The sequence below is a fragment of the Carlito syrichta genome, unplaced genomic scaffold, assembly GCF_000164805.1.
Source record: "Carlito syrichta isolate Samal-C Ts95f unplaced genomic scaffold, Tarsius_syrichta-2.0.1 Scaffold314027, whole genome shotgun sequence".
Lineage (NCBI taxonomy): Eukaryota > Metazoa > Chordata > Mammalia > Primates > Tarsiidae > Carlito > Carlito syrichta.
In genome coordinates, this window is record NW_007258123.1 from 169976 (window position 1) to 189961 (window position 19986).

At 39.7% G+C, this 19986-nt stretch overlaps 1 protein-coding gene across 1 annotated transcript; it reads right to left on the reverse strand.

The window, feature by feature from the left end:
• Positions 1-2301: 2301 nt before the first annotated feature.
• Positions 2302-6599, reverse strand: SPATA19 (spermatogenesis associated 19). The gene is made up of 6 exons (XM_008070825.1): positions 6430-6599; positions 6197-6253; positions 5593-5724; positions 5315-5406; positions 2745-2822; positions 2302-2368 (listed from the first exon to the last, which is right to left on the reverse strand). The coding sequence occupies exons 1-6, from the start codon at positions 6505-6507 to the stop codon at positions 2302-2304; spliced, it is 504 nt and encodes a 167-aa protein (XP_008069016.1). The 5' UTR covers positions 6508-6599.
• Positions 6600-19986: the final 13387 nt, after the last annotated feature.

Here is a 19986-nt window from a genome sequence, read left to right on the forward strand (position 1 = left end):
GAGAAAGGAACAAAAATATTTGAAGTAATATTAATAATAGCTGAGAACTTTCCAAAATTAATGACAGATACCAATTCACAGAGCCAGGAATCTCAGAGAACAACAAGCAGGATAAATGAAAAAAAAAAAAAAGCTACACTTATTCATATCATATTCTAACTACAGAAAATCAAAGACAGAAAAAACATCTTGAAAGAAGGGGAAAACACCTTACCTGTAGTAGAGCAAGAATAGGAATTCCATCCAGCTTCTCCTCAGATACCATGCAAGTCAGATGAGAGTGTGGTGAAATATTTCAGTGTTGAAAGAAAAAAAAAACTGCCAGCCTAGAATTCTGTGTTCTGCAAAGTTATTCTTCAAAAGTGAAGGAAAAATCTTTTCTCAGACAATCAAATATTGAGAAAAACTGTCACTAGTATACCTGCCTTGCAAGAAATGTTACAAGTTCTTCAAAGAGAAGGCAAATGATGTAGGTCAGAAGCTCAGAGCTACATAAAGAAAGGAAGAATGCTAGAGAAGAAGTGAAGATAAAAGCAATGCTTGAAACAAAGCTGCCACACTTCCCTCGGGAAGGCCTCCTTGCCCCAGCCCACACCAGCACCCCTTCTAACCTCCTGTGAGCACCCACATCGTCTTCACACACGGCACTAGAAGGGCTACTGCCTGCCTCCCCTGCAAGTCTGTGAGCCATGTATCTCCAGAGACCCTGCAAGGTGCTCAGTGTCTGATGGATGAATAAGCACCCACACCAGTGCCCAATTAGGTTATTAAATACCATATCTCTTTATTAGCAGTTGCATGAGAGGACTCCAGTGCTGCTGCTGTTGCTGTAACAGGCTCACATGCTGGAGTCTTTCTGCCCACATCTGGTCCTTCCTTCTTCTGGTCAAGTGGGAGATAGACCTTCTGACACTGGCTGCTCCTTGACCCTGAAGGACTTCAACCTGGGAGGCAGAGAAATGCCCAGGGACACACCATGGAGACGTGGTTGGCCTAAAGGACAGGACTCATGATACCTCCATTGCTGTTCTCACTTTCGAGAAAACCCATGGAAGAGAAGGCAGTGGTGTGCCAGACAGCTGGGATGAGTCTGGTCTGAGTCTTCCAACTCAAAAGCTCCTGTGTGCTGCTTACCCTCCCAACAATTCAGTTTGTCTCTGGTAATATTAGCAAACAATTGGCGTGGTGTTTCCCTTGTGCTAGATAGATACTGTCACCCCAAGACAACCCTCCAAAGTAGACACTCCTATTATAGAAGAGGAAATTGAGGCACAGAAGCATTAAGTAACTTGCCCATGGTGGAGCTGGATGGGAACCAGTGTGTGCTCCCAGGCTTGACTTAACCTCTGCCTTCTGTATAAAGGTCACAAATAAGCTACTCCTCTTAAGGTTGTTTTTGGATCAAATGAGAAACCTTCTCAGGGTACCTTGTGCAGAAGCTGACATCTAGGAAGTACTCAATAAATGCCCTGTGACCTTCTTATAAGCATGCTGAGGCCACTGTGTCTAAATCTCCTCTCTAGCCCCCACAGTGGCCAGTGTAGTCTTTTGCTCTGGCCTGGGTGCAGTGGCTGCTCCCTGGATGGCTCCTGCGGTTGTTTTGCCCTGTCATTGGCCTTCTACCTCCTGAAGTCATGTAAACAGCCACTGTGTGACCACTGGAACTGAGCAAAGACAGAGGCTAGGGGACACAAAGTCACATCCCTAGTTGATGGCAGACCTATACAGCATCTCTCCTGACTATGATCTTGTAATTCAAGGTCAGTAGACCAGCAGTGGCCACACCCAGGAACTGTTAGAAATGCAGAATTGCATCCCACGCCTTGGGAAGCTGAGGTGAGTGGATTGCCTGAGCCCGCGGGTTCAAGACCTGCCTGGGCAACTTGGCGACACCTCATCTCCACAATAAATCAAAAAATTAGCCAGGCATGGTAGCGCACGCCTGTAGTTCCAGCTACTTGGAAGGCTGAGATGGAAGGATCCCCAGAGCCCAGCAGGTCGAGGCTGTGGTGGCCGGGAGCAGCCACTGCACTACAGTCTGGGCGACAGAGTGAGATTCCAACTCAAAAAAAAAAAAAAGAAATACAGAATTGCAGACCCCACCACAACCTCTAAACACGAGGGCCTATGCCAAGGCGGCTGCCCCTCCCCCACCCCCCTGGCCCCAAGTGCAGGCCCATTCACCAATAGAGAATGGCTAAGCCTTGTTACCAACCTCTCCATGGCTGCACACCTTTGCTGCCCAGGATACCCCTCTTCTCTGCCTGTTTCCTCACCTGCCAACTTTCTCACCTGTTGCCCTTAGCAGTCCGAGTAGGAAGCTCTCAAGCTGGGATTCTGAGCCAGGTCCTGTGTGAGATGCGATATGCTGCAGGGGACACCAGAACGGGCGAGGTAAGGGAAGGCTGCTGATGGCACAGCCTATTCAGGCCACACACCCAGGCCACACACCTAGACCATACACCCAGAACATGGCAGGGGCTGTGGTGGGAAGACCCGTAAGCCCCAGAGCAAGGTCTTGTGAAGAAGCTTTCAGCCTGGAGCCCTTCTGGGCATCACAGGCACTGTAGGTGACTGACAAGGCCCCCATACATGGAGCATAGAAGATAGGGCAGTAGCTTGTCCCTGATCCTGATGTTGAATACCAGAGTCAGCATAACTGGTGTGGAAAAGAAACCCAGCGACACCCTCCACCCCACCGGCCCCTTATTGGGACACAAATCAACCAGTCTCGGACAGCTTACCTTCGTCTCACCTGCTCTATCCGTTCTTGCATGGTGTCCTCTGCCACCTCACTCGGCACTTGGAAGATGCGGGTATGGCTGAAAAAAGCCATTCAGACATTGGGATCCTGAGTTTCTTTCTCACTAGGCATGGTGAACTGCTGGAGTTGGGATCATATGAGCAACTATGCATGCTCTGTCACCATGAACGCTTGAACTGGTCCCTTGCACTTCTCGAGTCATGAGCACAAAGTTTTGTCTTGTTTTTTTAACTAACCAAGTACCCCTGAGCTACCCAATAGTTCTGAGCACGTAGCAAACAGACCTGAGCAGCGTTGGAAACTCAGGGAAGCTGAACGTGTCTACTAAAGCCAGTGGGTCAATGATCTTGTGGATATGGAATTTGCCCCTTCTGAATTTCTCCCCAATTTCATCACCAGCTCCTTAGGATCTGCATCACGCCATATCTGCTATGGTTTAGAGAAACATCTAGAAAATTCTGTCGCAAGGAAGCTGCGGGTGCCTCAGTGCTGTTGCCTGTCTTATTTGCTGTACTGGCTTTGCCTTCCTGTCTCTGGTCCATGTCCACTTCATAGCTTTTCCTACTCCTCCCCTCACGATGCCTCCCAGTCTGTCCCCCAGAACACCCCATTTCTGTGTCTGTTGAAACTGCCTTTTGGATTTTCGGTGCTAGGGATTTTCGAAGGTGCCAGTGACTCATGGCCCCTGGAGAGGTAAGGTGTGCTCATGAATATCACTCCTGCAAGGTGAAGCCAGGTCTTCAGCCTGAGAGGGAGATAGAGAAAGCAGGGACTCCAGAGGACGGAGGGCTTACTGCTAGCCCAGTAGTGAAAGGGGAAACCCCATGGAAGAAGGGGCCAAAGTCACATCCCTAGATGTGCACTAGAACTTTGGAGGCCACATGGATCAGCCAGGTTGCCAAAGTTCCTGCTCTCTGAAGTCCTCCACACGTCTCTCCCGGGCTCCTGTTCCTCCAGTTCCTGCCAGTTCAACCAGTTCAAGAGCCAGTCTGAGCAAATGACCAATTAGAAACCTCTCCTGGGTGCCCCGAGCAGTGAGTCCTTGTACTTCCATGACCTGGGTCCCCCACCCTGTGCTCTCAGAGATACTCCTCATGACTTCTCTAGCATTTTCTTTAACTGTTACACACCTTATCCACCTAGTTAACTTTCAACCCTTTGAAACTGGGGAGTATGTCGTGTTCTTTTCTTTCTCTTCCAGAGAGCTTAGCAAACACAGAGTGGCCAATACTTGCCTATCAAACAAATGAATATTCAGTGAAGCTTCATAGAGGAAAATGTAGTCTACATACTTACTGAAACTAAGAAGGGGACACCAAAACTAGTGGATTGTGGGGGGAAGCAAGCAGAGTTTGTTGGTTTAAAATCTCCGTAGAAAAATTCACAGTAGAAAAATTATAACTAGATAATTGACCAATTCCTGTAGCCTATCTCAAAAGCTCAAGCCTAATTATGTTACATAGCCAAGATCTTTATAACATTAAATGATGACATGTGTATTACTTAAACCAAAATATATAATGTTTAGAATTCCATAGTACAGCCAAGTCAGGCGCAAAAAAATCTGGACTACAATCAGCAACATGTATGATTGTAGGGGCCTCAGAAGGTTACCCGCCCAAGAAACTCCTTCCCAGGGAGGCCTTGAATTCCATTCCTTATCCCTTCCTGCTATGTAAGCACTGTGCATTTGAAACCTCTTAAAATGCAGATGGTACTTGAAGGGAGAAAAACATGAAAACTTGATATCTGGAAGCAAAAGCAAATTTCTTGAGAAATAGAGCCTTCTTGATAGAAGAAATCAGAGCCAACAGTGGGGATAAGGGACAGGAGAGAGAGCTGGGAGAGGAGAGGGCTCCTTCCCGGCCTCTTGCAGGACCAATCTAAGCCAGCATTCCCTCCACTGGGAAGGGATGGGTGGCATGGTCCAGAGACCCTGAATGAACACAGGCACTGGAAAGGAAGTAGAAAAACCTCGACCTAAGGAGTGAATTGATATCAGGCCCTCCCTGGGCCTTGAGCCTCAGATCTTCAGAGCCAAGAGAGGTGGGGAGATTGTGCGCAGGCACATGGCAGGCTGGTGATGTCTCCTCAATGTGGGGTACAGAATTCTAACCTCCGGCGTTGGGAAACCGCCATGCACCTCAGTTGCAGATGAGAACTTTGGCTTTTGCATTTTAACAGCCTATTTTCTTTCAGCTCTTTAAAGTTTCAGCTCTTTAAAGTGCAGCCACTTCTGAGCAACTCAAGTGCAAAAATAACAGAAGTCTGAAATGTATTCAGAAGCATTTTTAAAAATGGGAGTGCAAGCCCAGTTTTCCAACCCCTCAATTCACTTTAAAATGTCGGAATGAGCTAAGTTTTCAAGATGACAAGTATATTCCCTTAAGACCCCAAAGCAATGCTGAGAAATTCCTCAGCCAGAGAAGACTTCTCTGGAGAAGAGTAACTGTGGGTGTGTTTGCATTGGCCAGGAATCCTGAAGAGAGGTGGTGCCTTCTCTCGCCCTCCCTGCCCATTCCTTTGCTCAGGGTAAATGGGATGCATTACCTCCATCTTATAAACTGAATTCTTGTCCTCTCCTCCAGGACCTCCTGACTCTGGTTTGCCAGCACATCAGATTTTGAAAGATGGTGCTTCACCTAGGAAATCCAGGAGGGAGTCCAAGTGATTCCTGTCCAGTGTGCCCCCCCCACCCTGGCTAGGGTGGCACCAAGCCCAGAGGAGAGCTTCATCCTTGTTCACAATCTTTGTTACAGTAGGACCTCCCAACTCTTCCCTTTCCCTCACCCCCAACTCCCAAGGGGCTGTCTGAATCTCTCTGTTACCACATCTCTGGTCACATGTATGTCTTGGCCATGAGTAGGAGGGTTGTTGGTGGACATCTTCTCCTTTGTGTCCTGAGAAGTGCAGTTGCTGGACATCTTCTGTTTTATGCCCAGGGAAGCCTCTTCTTCTGTCTGGAAAGTAAGTCATTTCCCTCTAAAAGTGTCAGTCTGCATCTCATCCTGAGTTCCCCTCTCCTTTTTTTCTTCTCCATCACAATATACATGCCCCCATGTTCACACACGTGCATTCTGTACCTTATAGTCCCTACAATAAGCTTCTAGTGCTATTTTCCCATGAAGTCCCCAGGAACTTCCTAAGTCCCTGATCCTATCCCAAGGTATTCTTGAGATACCCTGGAACAGAGAATAATGCAATTGAGCTCCCTTAATCTAGGATGCTTGAGAAGCAGGGCAGGATTGATGGTGGTACTAATACATTTCTTACCAGGACATTTGAGTGAATTAGAGCCAACTCTAAGGAAGGCATTTGGCAATTAACTTGAATTTTCTGATTCTTTGAAAAAAAAAGTCCAGATCCCCACACCCACTAAGACCAACTCCCTAGAATTTTAGTTATCCTGAGTCATAGAGGAATCTTACTCACTTTTTTCAACCAGTGCTGTACTACAGATACAGCCTCGCTTTCCACAACGTCAATGTCCTGAAACAAATTGGCAAGTTGATGACCTCAGATAACCTAAAAACCCAGCTTCTCCTTGCCCTCCACTCTTATTCAAAGTTACATATTGTAAGATCTCCCTGAAGTGCAGCAGGGGCACAGAGTGGGAGAAGATACATGAGAAAAAATTCCACATGACTACCACCAATGCCACTTACCGAACTGGTTATTGGTGGGAAGGGGAGCCCTACACCTTTCCGGGAGAAAATGTACACAATCCATGTTGTAATTATCATCTTGGAACTTATACCAGACCTCCTTCTTGGCTCCCTCCTTCCATTGAAGCTGTCTGAAAACTCCTATGGGACAGGGAGGTCCTTGAAGGGAGGTGCTCACCTGATTGGCTAACAAGTGATGATGTGACAATGACTTCTCTTCAACTCCAGGGTCAGAGTGAAGATGGATAAGAGAGGTCGGGAGATTTCTTCCTTAGCAATGGTAATAGCTCAGAAATTAAGAAATGGGGGCATGGGAAATAAGAATGAGATATTGCCAATATGAGCCTGAAGAAGACACAAAGAAGCAGCTACCTGAATCATAGAGAGAAACATCAGTGTGGGAGTGGGAGGGACTGATTGCAGGTCACCCAGTCTTAAGCAATGCTGAAGCAAAAACAGATTTCACAAATCAAATAAATAAATTTGTGGCAAAATGACCTAGGTCCTGCAGACATTAATTCAAAATAATGCCATATGCCACAGGTATTTCCTATTCTTACCTTTACATGTGAGGGTTTGGGGAGTGCTTGTTTTCTACCAAAAAAAACTGTCCAAGATGGAAGGACATGTTCTTTATTTTTGTCTGTCTACACAACTAATTCAAATCATTTAAAAAGATCCAACCCATAAGAGGTATAAAGTAAAAAGCAAAAGTGCCATTTATTTAGAAAATATTTTCTGATTGTCCACTCGGGACTGCCAGGATGAAAGGACAGTGGAAGTTGTGACCTCAGAGTGGGGGACAAAAAATTGATAGATGCTCAAATAGCACTGTCCCCATCTTAAACTTTTGCCAGGAATCTGAAAGAAGTTCAAAACATTCTAAAAGACTTTAAGCAAATGTTGTTTTTCTCAAAAGTAGTTGTAGTTCAACCCTGAGACTATTCTCAGGGTCTCAGAAACCAGAGTAGCAATCCGCTCTCTATCACTAATTTGCAATGTGCTTTTGACCTAATCATTAGTTTCTCTGGTTCATGTTTCTAGTCTTAAAGTAAAAGGGATAAAATGGTGTCCACAGTTTTCTTCTAGCTCTAAAACTTTAATAAAATTTCACATTCTAATTCTTCTCAGGACTACAGAAAAGTTTTTATCACCCTCACAAGTTCTTCTAATATAACCACCAAAACTTACTCTCAGAAATTCACCTCAATGTTATATCTTCTTTGTATAACTCAGAATAGGCTAGGCTATCCTGAGGGCTGAGGCAACAAACCAACCCCCAAATCTAAAAGGTTTATTTTTCACTCTCAAAAACTCCAACGCAGGTTAGCTAATTGTGCTCCATGTGGAGACTCAGAGATCCAGGAAGCTCCATCCTGTAGCTCCACCATTCTCAGGATGTAGCCTCCATTATTGCCAAAAGGAGGAAGCAAGCAAAGAGGAATCCAATCAGCTCTTATATGTTTCATCCCAGAGGCTTCTACTTAAAGCCTTTGGGCCACTACTAGTCATATGGCCCCAACCTAACTCCAAGAGAACTGGAAATTGTAAAAAATAGTAGATGAAATTACTTGTCAACACCTCTGTTTCTGCTATTAACCCCTAAAAATTGTGTTTTGGGGGAATTTATAAATTAAGTACAATAAAGGTGATACTGACAATGAAAAAATTATGTTTTTATCCTTACTAATATAATTTCATTTTTTAATATTTAAATTTTTAGTGTGATTTAAAAAATAAAAAATGTAAAGATGCAGTATGTGGGGAACTTTCATCTTCTGTCCTACCCTTTCACCCTCATTCCAACTCACTTCAAGAGTAAAGTTTTATTAATTTCTAGGCTATATAGTCCTGTGTTTATTTTGTCAAAATGAAGCCAATACATAAATCTATTCTTGTTTTGTATTACTATATTATAAAATGCATACAGTAAAATGTACAAATATATGTACAGCTCAGAGAAATTTACACACTCAGGAGTTGTGCATGACCCAGAGGGAATGTTCTGAAAGCACAAACTCTGGAGGGATGGGACAAGTGCTGAGTCTCCAGCTTCCCACCCCCTACCCGATTTAGCTGTGGGACAAAGGGTGTGACCAGAAAAGGATGAGGAAGACTACTGAAGAGTCCAGGGCTGACCCAACCCCCTCCTCCCCAGCAATCCTCTGAATGTCGGACCCACACGGCAGGAGCATGACAGAGAGGGATGAACCCAGGCAGAGCATGAACACACCTCCCACACCTCCCACACCAAAATATACAATATTTTTAATACTCCAGCTGACTCCCAGTTCATACTCCCCCACAAAGGTAACCAGCGTTTTTTACCTCTATCACCATACATAAATTTTGCCTAGAAACATATAATAGACAGACTTCTGGAAAGATGATGGTGGGGCCAGTCAGACTATGTGAGTCCCAGTGTGAGTGAGGAAGTGTATGGAAAGTTTTGCATATGTGTCTGTGAGTAAGTGGGCATGTGAGTGGCTGACTGAGTGGGGACTCAGGAGCAAGTGGCCAGGATCCACCTGGTGAAGTGGTTGGTGTTGCAGTTGCTCTGCTTGGACCCTAGTGCAGCCTGGGGCACAGAAACTGAGTGCCATTTTTTAAAAGCCAGCAAAACCCTTCCTGGGAAGAAGCTGCCAGGAGTGACTGTTGACTCCAGGCTCCACCTCACCACCACAGCACCTGGCCAGACACTGGCATCAAGGACTACAGAGGGAGTACAGCAAGAGAGCCCAGAGGCAGAGCCCTACAAGAGGAGAAGAAATAGGCACCCTGCCACCATCTTGAAAATTGGGCAGAGAAGTGCTCCAGCTTGCTCACCATGGACTGACAGACCTGACCTCTGTGACCTGGATTAATTACTCAGGAGTTGTGCATGACCCAGAGGGAATGTCCTGAAAGCACAAACTCTGGAGGGATGGGACAAGTGCTGAGTCTCTGGCTTCCCACCCCCTACCCGATTCAGCTGTGGGACAAAGGGTGTGACCAGAAAAGGATGAGGAAGACTACTGAAGAGTCCAGGGCTAACCCAACCCCCTCCTCCCCAGCAATCCTCTGAATGTCAGACCCACACGGCAGGAGCATGACAGAGAGGGATGAACCCAGGCAGAGCTTGGACATCAGCTATGATAGGAGGACTCTACTCCAGGATAAACCTGGCTGGGGCACTCCCCAGCAGTACCTGGGGAAGAGATAATCCCACATCTCCTTACCAGAGGTGATCTCTCTGACCATATGAGAGTGGGAAGGGAGGACTGAAGCCCCACCCACCCCCACCACCTCCTCCTCCTTCCCTAAGTGGGACACTGGGGAGATTGTGAATAAGGCCACAGCTACACAGGAGATAACACAGGGGCTAACCTATGAGCAGTGGAGAGGAACAATTATAGGACCTGCCACAAGAAGACAGGTTGTTTTGGGGGTTTTGTTTGTTTCTTTGTTTTTTAATTTTTTTTCTTTTTCCTTTGTGCATGAATGTGTGTGTGAGGGTTCGATCTGGATTTCCTCCCATATTTCCTTTGTTTTTCTTTTTTCATTCTCCTTTCAGTTTTTAAATTTTCTGTTTATGAGTGTATGTAAATGATTGAGTGTTCATCTTTCAGGTTTTTTTGTTTGTCTGTTTTGGGATTTGTTTCTCTTTTTTTAGTTTAATGTGTGTGTGAATGTATGTGTGAGGGTTCAATTTTAATTCTTTCTTGAATTCCTTTTTTTTCCTTTTTTCTCTTTTCTTTTTTCTGTTTTGTGATGGCTGTGTGTGTGTGTGTGTGTGTGTGTGTGTGTGTGTGTTTGGCTTTCCTGTTTTTTCTTTTGTTTGTTTTACTTTGAGTTTTTTCCTAGTTCGTTTTGATTTAGAAGGGGTATGAGTGTGTGTGTGCACATGTACCCATATATGCTTAATTGTTTGTTTTCTGCTTTTGTTTTTCTGTGTTTTTTTTATTTTTTTGTTCATCTTATTTTATTCTACTTTTCTCTGTTCTCCTCATTGCTGTTACTGTATCTTGGACTCAGGGAATACCCACATGTACCTATTGCATAATCATATAAAGTGTTGGTGGGGAGTGAGTCTCAGGGAACCCATGCCACAATCATTGTGGCTTGCAAGTAGTTTCTGAATCCTAGCTCCCCATCCTTCACCTTATTCAACTCTCAAAACTACAAGAGATAGCTCCCACCCAGAGCCCCATTAAAAATAGAACAAACTCAGAGACCTGATCAGGGAAGAATAGAGGGTTGTGCAAATATTAGAAGTGAAAACCTCTCCCACTGCCACTGAATAACAGAACTAAAGGGAAAGAAAGAGATCTGTCACAAATGGGGAAAAGTCAGTGGAAGAACACAGATAATTCCCAGTTTAACAAAGTGAAAACTCCTGAAAAATTAGACATCAGAGCCCAAACAATAGAAGTCATCAAAGACTGGCCTCAAATTCAACAGGGATTAGGGAATGGATGAATAGAGTGAATAAGACTCAAGAAATACAAGATGCAACACTGAAAGAACTTGCAACAAAGATTTTGGTCATAAAATTTCATCCAGGAAATAAATAGCAAGATGACAAGCATGGAAAGCAGAATTAATCAAGCAGAAGAATATCAGAACTTGAAGACCAAAACATGGAATTAATTCTATCTGTAAAAAACTAGAAATAAAAACCAGAAAGAAAGAACAAAGCCTCCAAGAGATGTGCAATTATATCAAGAGGCCAAACCTATACCTGATTGGTAATCCAGAAGAAGAAAGAGAAAGGGAGAACACCTTGGAGCAAGTATTCCAAGGGGTTATCCAAGAAAATTTACCCTATCTCACAAGAGACATGACCATCCAAACACAAGAGATACAGAGAACCCCCACAAGACATTAAATGAAAAGACCAACCCCTAGATACATAGTAATTCACTGATACAAAGTAGGCACAATAGAAAAAATCCTAAAGACAGCCAAGAGAGAAAGGTCCAACTACCTACTGGGGGAAAACCAATCAGAATAGCAGTAGACCTATCAGCAGAAACACCACAAGCTAGAAAGGACTGGCGTCCAATATTCAAAGTACTCAAAAATAAATAATTTCAACCAAGAATTTCCTACTCAGCCAAGCTCAGCTTAATCAGCAATGGAGAATTAAAATCCTTCCCAGACATCCAATCCCTAAGAGATTATGCAGCTTCCAGACTAGCTCTGCAGGAGACACTTAAAAAGGTATTAAGCACAGAAGAAAGGAAAGAAAGAATGACTATGCACTCACCAAGAGAAGAGAACACAGAATCAACTGAGAATACATTGTAATGGCAAACTTGAAAACATGCACATACATCAACCCAAAAGTTTAAAGAAAACAAAGAAAAAACATTATAAGAATCTCATGGTGGGGATAAATAATCACATTTCAATAATCAGCCTGAACATGAATGGACTAAATGCGCCACTGAAAAGACACAGAATGGCAAACTGTATAAAAAACCATGACCCCATAATTTACTACATCCAGGAAACTCATCTCACCACAAGGGCTGCACACAGACTCAAAGTTATAGAATGAAAAACAAATTTTCAGGCCAGTTGATCACAAAAAAAGACAGGAGTCATGATCTTAATATCAGACAAAACAGTCTTTAAGCTATCAAAAATTTACAAAGATATGAAAGGATACTGCATAATGATAAAAGTTTCAATCCATCAACAAGAAATATCCATCCTAAACATATATGCATCTAACACAGGAGCACCAGCATTTATAAAGCAACTACTAAGTAAACTAAAAAGATATTGACTCTAACACTATTATGGCTAGGGATTTAAATACTCCACTAATATATATATATATATATATTAGATATATCTATAGATATAGCATCAATGAAAAAAAATCAACAAAGAGATCCAGAACCTCAACTTGACACTTGACCAAATGGACTTAATAGATACCTACAGAACATTTCACCCAACAACCACAGAATATACATTCTACTCATCACCACATGGAACATACTCCAAGATCGATCACATTCTCAGTCATAAATCAAGCATAAACAAATTTCATAAGATTGAAATACTACCATGCCCCTTCTCAGACCACAGTGGAATCAAAATAAATATCAACACCAACAAAATTCTCCCAAAACCCGAAAAGACATGGACACTAAACAGCATGATGCTTAACTATTACTGGATCAACACAAAAATAAAAACAAAAATTAAAAGATTCCTGGAAACAAATGAAAACAAAGAAACACCCTACCAAAACCTCTAGGATGGCATGAAGGTAATTCCAAGAGGAGAATGTATATCTCTACAAACACACTTCAAGAAAATGGAAACATCACAAATTAACAGCCTAACAAATCACCTAGAGCTGGAAAGACAAGACCACCAAAATCCTATCTTTTGCAGAAGAATCCAGATCACCAAAGTAAAAGCCCAAATATAGCACATGGAAGACAAAAATATCAGAAAAAAAATCAACAAAACAGAAAGTTGGTGCTTTAAAAGAACAAACAAGATTGATGAACCCCTAGCCAGACTGAACAAGAAAAAGAGACAGAAAGCCCAAATAAATTCAGAAATGCAAAAGATTAAGTCACAACTGACCATAAAGAAATACAAAAGATTATCAGAGACTATCATGCATACCTGTATGGAAACAAACTTGATAACCTAAATGAAATGGAGGACTTTCTGACATCACAATACCTCCCAAGGTTGAAACAAGAAGACACTGAAACACTAAATAGACCAAAAACAACCCAGGAAATTGTCTCTGTCATTAAAAAAAACTACCTACAAAAAAAGTCATGGACCAGATGGCTTACCAGTAGAATTCCACAAAACATACAAGGAGGAACTGATACCAATCCTGATACCAAAGCTGATACCAAAGTATTTCAGGCAATCGAGAAAGATGAAATTCCCAAATCATTTTACAAAGCTAACATCATACTGATACCCAAACTGGGTAAAGATCCAAAAAGAAAAAAGAAAAAATAGAACTATAGGCCAATATCCCCAATGAACATAGATGCAACAATTCTCAGTAAGATTCTAGAAAATCGATCCAACAACACATTTCAAAAATCATCCATCATGACCAAGTAGACTTCATCTCCAGGATACAGGGCTGGTTCAACATCTGCAAGATCATAAATGTAATTAATACATCAACAGATGTAAAAGCAAAACTACATCATTATATCATTAGATGCAGAAAAAACCTTTGATAAAATCCAGCATTCCTTCTTGATAAAAACCCTTGAGTAAAAGATTGAAACAAGATCCCACCTATCACCATACACAAAAATCAACTTTAAGTGGATCAAAGACCTAAACGTAAAACCTCAAACTATAAGAATCTTAGAAAATGTAGGAAACACCCTTACAGAAATTGGAGTAGGCAACCAATTCCTGATCAAAACCCCAGGTGTCATGCCATAAGAGATAAGATAGACAAGTGGAACCTCAATAAACTGAAAAGCTTCTGCAAAGCAAAAGAAATCATCAAGATAGAGTAATGGGACAGCCTACAAAATGGGAAAAAATATTTGCCAACTATATATCTGACAAAGGCCTAATATCCAGGATCTACAAGGAACTCAAACATGCCAAAATGAATACAACCAAACAGCCCCATTAAAAAGTGGGCAAAAGACATGAACAAACACTTCTCAAAAGAAGATATATGGGCAGTCAACAGACACATGAAAAAATGTTCGGCCTCACTAATCATCAGAGAAAAGCAAATCAAAACCACATTGAGATATCACCTAACTCCAGTAAGAATGGTCATTATTAATAAAATGAACAACAACAGATGCTGGTGAGGATACGGAGAAAAGAGAATGCTTCTACACTGCTGGTGGGAATGCAAGCTTGTTCAACCTTTGGAAAATAGCATGGCAATTTCTAAAAGAACTAGACATTGACCTTCCATATAACCCAGCAATCCCCCTACTGGGAATATACCTGGAAGAACTCAAAACATTCTACAAAAAGATACCTGCATACTTGTTTATTGCAGCACTATTCACAATAGCAAAAACATGGAACTAACTGTGCTGCCTATTGAAACTGGACTGGATTTTTTTTTAATGTGGTACATATACACAATGGAATATTACACAGCCAAAAAGAAGAACAAACATATGGACTTCACAGCAACCTGGATGAATTTAGAGTCAATAATACTCAGTGATCTCTCACAGAGTACCACATGTTCTCACTCATAAGCGGACCCTGATCATTTACCATAATACTATAAAAAAAGGGATTGGCAGTAGTAGGATACTGCCAAGGTGGGGAAAGGGGAGGAAAAACATAACATCAGTAAGGGTTCCTGATCTCAATCCATGCAAAGTGGAGACCAAAGTAAGGCCCAAATTTTACCTGTATGATGCCCACTTGTATACCTAATCCTGAAATTGTACCCTACCTCTTTAAAATAAAATATATAAAAATAAAAAATATAAAATGCACACTACATGCTTTAAAAAAAAGAAACATATAATATGTACCCTCTTCTCTCTGACTTCTCTTCCTGAACATTATGTTGCATAAAGCTGTATTCTGTCATTATTTCTTTTCTGAATAATGTTTCATTGTATTATTGTAACAAATTATTTATCAAATTTACTATTGATAAACATTTATATTATACCTAGTTTGATGCTTCTTAAAATAATGCTGTTATGAACATTTTTATACTTTATCTATCTTTTGGTTGACATAAACACTAAATCTTCTGAGTATATACCAAGGATTCAAGTTGCTATTTCACAGACTTCACATATGTTTAGCACTGACATATGCCAAACAGTGTTGCAAAGTGTTTGTGACAATCTACTGCCAATAAGCAATGTATGAAAGTAATAATTGCTTCATATATTTGCCAATACTTAGTATTGTTACTTCTTTAAATGTAGTCAGTCTAGTGGAGGTATAGTAATAACTAGTAATAGTTTGATTTTCATTTAAGTGATGAAATGGTATTATGCATCTTTTTAATTTGCCTATTGGCTCTTTTGGATATTCTTTTTGCGTGTGTGAAGTTTCTCTTCAAGTCTTGTGCTCTTTGAATTATCAGTCTTTTTATAATTGGTTGGTAAAATGTCTTTATGTACAATAGGTAGTGATCCTTTAACAAATATGTTTTGCAACAGTTTTATTCCAACCTACAGTTTACCTTTTCGCTTTTTTAGTGTTGCCTTTTGAAGAACAGAAACTCTTAATTTTTAAAGTCACTTTTATTGGGATATAATTATATATAAAAATTTTCCCATTGTAATGTATAATTTAAGATTTTTAGTAGATTTAGAGACATATGCAACCATCAAAGCAATCCAATTGTTGAAATATTTATCGGTCCAAAATGTCATGCCAATTGCAATCAATCCCTGCTTCCATTCTCAGCCCTATCAACTTGCTTTCTATCTATATAGATTTGCTTTTTCTGGGCATTTTGTAAAACTTGAATTACACCATATGTGTCTGGCTTATTTCTCTGAGCATAGTGTTTTTGAAGGTCATCTACATTGTAGCATGCACCAATAATTCATTCCTTTTTTACTGTGGCATAGTATCCTATTGCATGGGCATACCACATTTTGTTTATCTATTCACCAGTTAGTGAACATTTAGATGATTTTCGGTTTGGGGCTATTATGGATAACACTGTGATCAACATTTGAAAACAAATATTATGTGGACATATATTTTCTCTTGGGTAAATTCCTAGGAGTGGATTGATAGCTTTATGATTAACATTTTTTTCTAATTTTAACAGCTTTATTGAGACATAGTTCACATCCCATAAAATTCACTCATTTAAAGTGTGACAGTCATTTTTCACGTATTCACAAAGCTGTACAACCATCACCTCAATCTAATTTCAGAATATTTTGCCAGGCGCGGTGGCTAACATCTGTAATCCCAGCATTTTTGGAGGCAGAGGCAAGGGAATTGCCTGAATCCAAGGGTTTGAGACCAGCTTGCAACTTGGAAAGACCTCGTCTCTTCAATAAGTCAAGTATCAGCCAGGATCGGTGGTGCACTCCCGTAGTTCCAGTTACTTGGAAGGCTAAGGTGGAAGGATCACCTGAGGCCTGCAGACTGAGTATGCAGTAGCCATGAGCATGCCACTGCACTCCAGCCTTGGCAACAGAGTGAGACTCTGACTCTCTCTATATATATCTATCTATATAGATATAGATACAGATATTTTTTTTTACTGTCCACCCCCGCAAAAAACCTTGTATCCATTAGCAATTAATCTCCATTTCCCCCAACCCTGTGTCTCAGCCCAAGACCACCATCTATCTTCTTTCTTTCTCTATAGATTTGCTTATTCTAAACATTTCATATGAATAGAATCACAATATCTGGTCTTTGTGAATGGCTTCTTTAATGTAAGATAATGTTTCTGAGAGTCATTCACAATGTAGCATATATCATCAGTTCATTCCATTGTATTGCAGAGTAGCATATTCTATAGCATGGACATACCACATTTTGTTTATCCATTCTTCAGTGGATGGACATTTGGATTGTCTCTATATTTTGAGATGAATAATGTTGCTATGAACATGTGTGTACAGGTTTTTGTGTGGTCTTATGTTTTCTCCTGAGTGTATATCTAACAGTAGAATTGCCAGGTCATGTGGCAAACCTATGTTTAACATTTATCTATCAAAACATTTTTTTTAATGGCTAGACCATTTTACTTTCCCACCATCAATGTGTGAGGGTTCCAATTTCTTCACATTCTTGCCAGAACTGTTATTATATGTCTTTTTTATTTCAACCTTCCTAGTGAGTATAAAGTAGTATCTTATTGTATTTCTAATTCATATCTCCCTAATGATTAATGATGCTGAGCATCTTTTTATGTGCCTATTAGCCATTTGTATATCTTCTCTGGAGAAATATCTACTCAAATCCTTTGCCGTTTTATATTTATCTTTTTATTGTAGTTATAAGAGTTCTTTGTATATTTTGTGTGCAAGTATCTTATCAGATATATAATTAAGAAATATTTTCTTTCATTCTGTGAGTTTTCTTTCTACTTTCTTGATGGTATCATTTGAAATACAAAAGTTTTAAATTGTGATGATATATAATGTATCTATTTTTATTTTCACAGCTTGTGCTTTTAATGTCATATCTAAGAAACCATTGCCTAGCCCATAATCATAAAGATTTACTCCTCTGTGTTATCTAAGAGTTTAATAGTTGTAGCTTTTATGTTTATGTTTATGATTCATTTTTAGTTGATATTTGTAGATAATGTGAGGTCAAGGATCCAACTTCATTGTTTTGAATGTGGATATGCAATTGTCCAAGCACCATTTATTGAAAAGAATACTAGGTCTCCACTGAATTGTCATAGCACCCTTGTCAATGTACCATAAATATAAGTTTATTTTTGGACTGTCAATTGACCTTTGCTTGTATCCTTAAACTTGTACCACACTGTCTTGATTACTGTAAGTTTGAAGTATATTTTTTGACATTGAGAAGTGTGAGTTCTCCAATCTTGTTTTTCTTTTTCAACATTATTTTGGCTATCGTAGGATCCTTGAATTTCCATATAAATTTTAGTCACTCCCAAAAAATAAAACCTGCTGGCATTTTAATACAAATTGTATAAATGTTTTGATCAATTAAGGGAGTATTGTCACCTTGACAATATTAAGTCTTCCATCCATAAACATGGAGTGTCTGTATATTTAAATCTTAAATCTTATTTTAGTCACTCCCAAAAAATAAAACCTACTGGCATTTTAATACAAATTGTATAAATGTTTTGATCAATTAAGGGAGTATTGTCACCTTGACAATATTAAGTCTTCCATCCATAAACATGGAGTGTCTGTATATTTAAATCTTAAATTTACTTCAACAAAATTTTGCACTTCTCAGTGTACAAGACTTATACTTCATTTGTTATTATTATTAGTGCTATTATAAATGGAATTATTTTCTGAATTTTATTTTTGGATTTGTCATTGCTAGTGTGTAGTAATATAGTGGATTTTCAATATAGTATCCTCCAACTTTGCTCAGCTCATTTATTGTAATAGCTTTTTAGTGGTTGGCTTTTAATTTTCTGTATACGAGATCAGGCATCAGCAAACAGAGATAATACTCCTTCCTCCTTTCCAATATGAAGACATTTCATTTCTTTTTCTTGCTTAATTTTCCTGAATATTCCTTGTTAAGTAGAACTGGAGAGCGCGGACATCCTTTCTGTGCTTCTGATTTCAGAAGAAAAGCTTAGCCTTTCACCATTAAGTATAGTGTCAGATGAGAATGTTTGTGTAGATGCCTTTTGTCAGGTTGAGAAGTTTCACTTTTTATTTCTAGTTTTTTACTGTTTTAATCATCAAAAATCATTGGATTTTGTCAAATAACTTTTTGGGCATTTATTTTGATAATCATGTGGTTTTGGCTTGTATTCTGTTAACATCATGTAGTTTAGTTTTTAATTTTCAAATGTTTTAAACCAACTCCTAGGATAATCCCACTTGACCATAGTGTATAATCCTTTTTATATGTGCTGAATTTAGTTTGCTAATATTTTGTTGAGGATTTTTACATCTATAAAATACTTTTTATTTAATAATAGTTTTATTTTCTTGTGATATACTAGTCAGCTTTTGGTATCAGGGTAATATTGACCAAGACAATGGGTTGGAATATGTTCTGTTACCTTTTTAAAAAAAAAAGTTTGTAAAGGGATAGGTAGCAATTTTTCTTAGATACCTGGTATACATTTAGCTTTTTAAGAAATGCCAAACTTTTTTCTATAACATTTCACATTCCCACCAACACTGTACAAAGGTTCAAGTTTCTCCATATCCTCACATTTGTATTGTCTTTTTATCATAGCCATTCTAGTTTGAGTGTAAAGAGGTATATCATCTGTATAAATCTGCATTTTCTAGATAGCTTATACTGTTGATAATTTGTTTATGTGTTTATCAGCTATACATACTAATTGGTGTGACATCCAAAACCTTTTTTAAAGAAAATTAAGTTGTCTTCTTTTTATCAATAGTATTGAGTTCTTTATATATTCTGAATGAAAGTCCTTTATCAAATATAAATGATTTGCTCCTAGAAGAAAATGTAGAAGAAACTCTTCTGGAGAGTGGCCTGGGCAAAGAAATTATGATCAAGTCCCCAAAAGCAAACACACACACACACACACACACACACACACACACACACACATACACACACACACACCTAAACAAAAATAGACACGTGTGACTAAATTAAATTTTTTAAAAACTTCTGCACAGCAAAAGAAACATCAACAAAATTAACAGACAATCTACAGAAAGGGCAAAAATATTTGCAAACTATGCATCCAACAAAGAGCTAATATCCAAAATCTACAAGAAATTTAAACAATTCAGCAAGAAAAAAAAACATTAAAAAGTGGAAAAGGAACCTGAACAGATATTTCCCAAAAGAAGACATATAAGTAGCCAAAAAACATATGAAAAATTTCTCAACATCACTAGTCATCAGAGAGATGAAAATTAAACCACAGTAAAATCA

What these genes read in the sequence shown, in the direction of transcription:
- SPATA19 (XM_008070825.1), bottom strand. Translation starts at nt 6,507, where the DNA reads ATGATAATTACAACATGGATTGTGTACATTTTCTCCCGGAAAGGTGTA. An exon ending in TCCCACCAATAACCAGTTCG is followed by an intron (nt 6,254 to 6,429) that starts GTAAGTGGCATT and finishes AATTTGTTTCAG; the next exon opens with GACATTGACGTTGTGGAAAG. An exon ending in TACAGCACTGGTTGAAAAAA is followed by an intron (nt 5,725 to 6,196) that starts GTGAGTAAGATT and finishes CTTACTTTCCAG; the next exon opens with ACAGAAGAAGAGGCTTCCCT.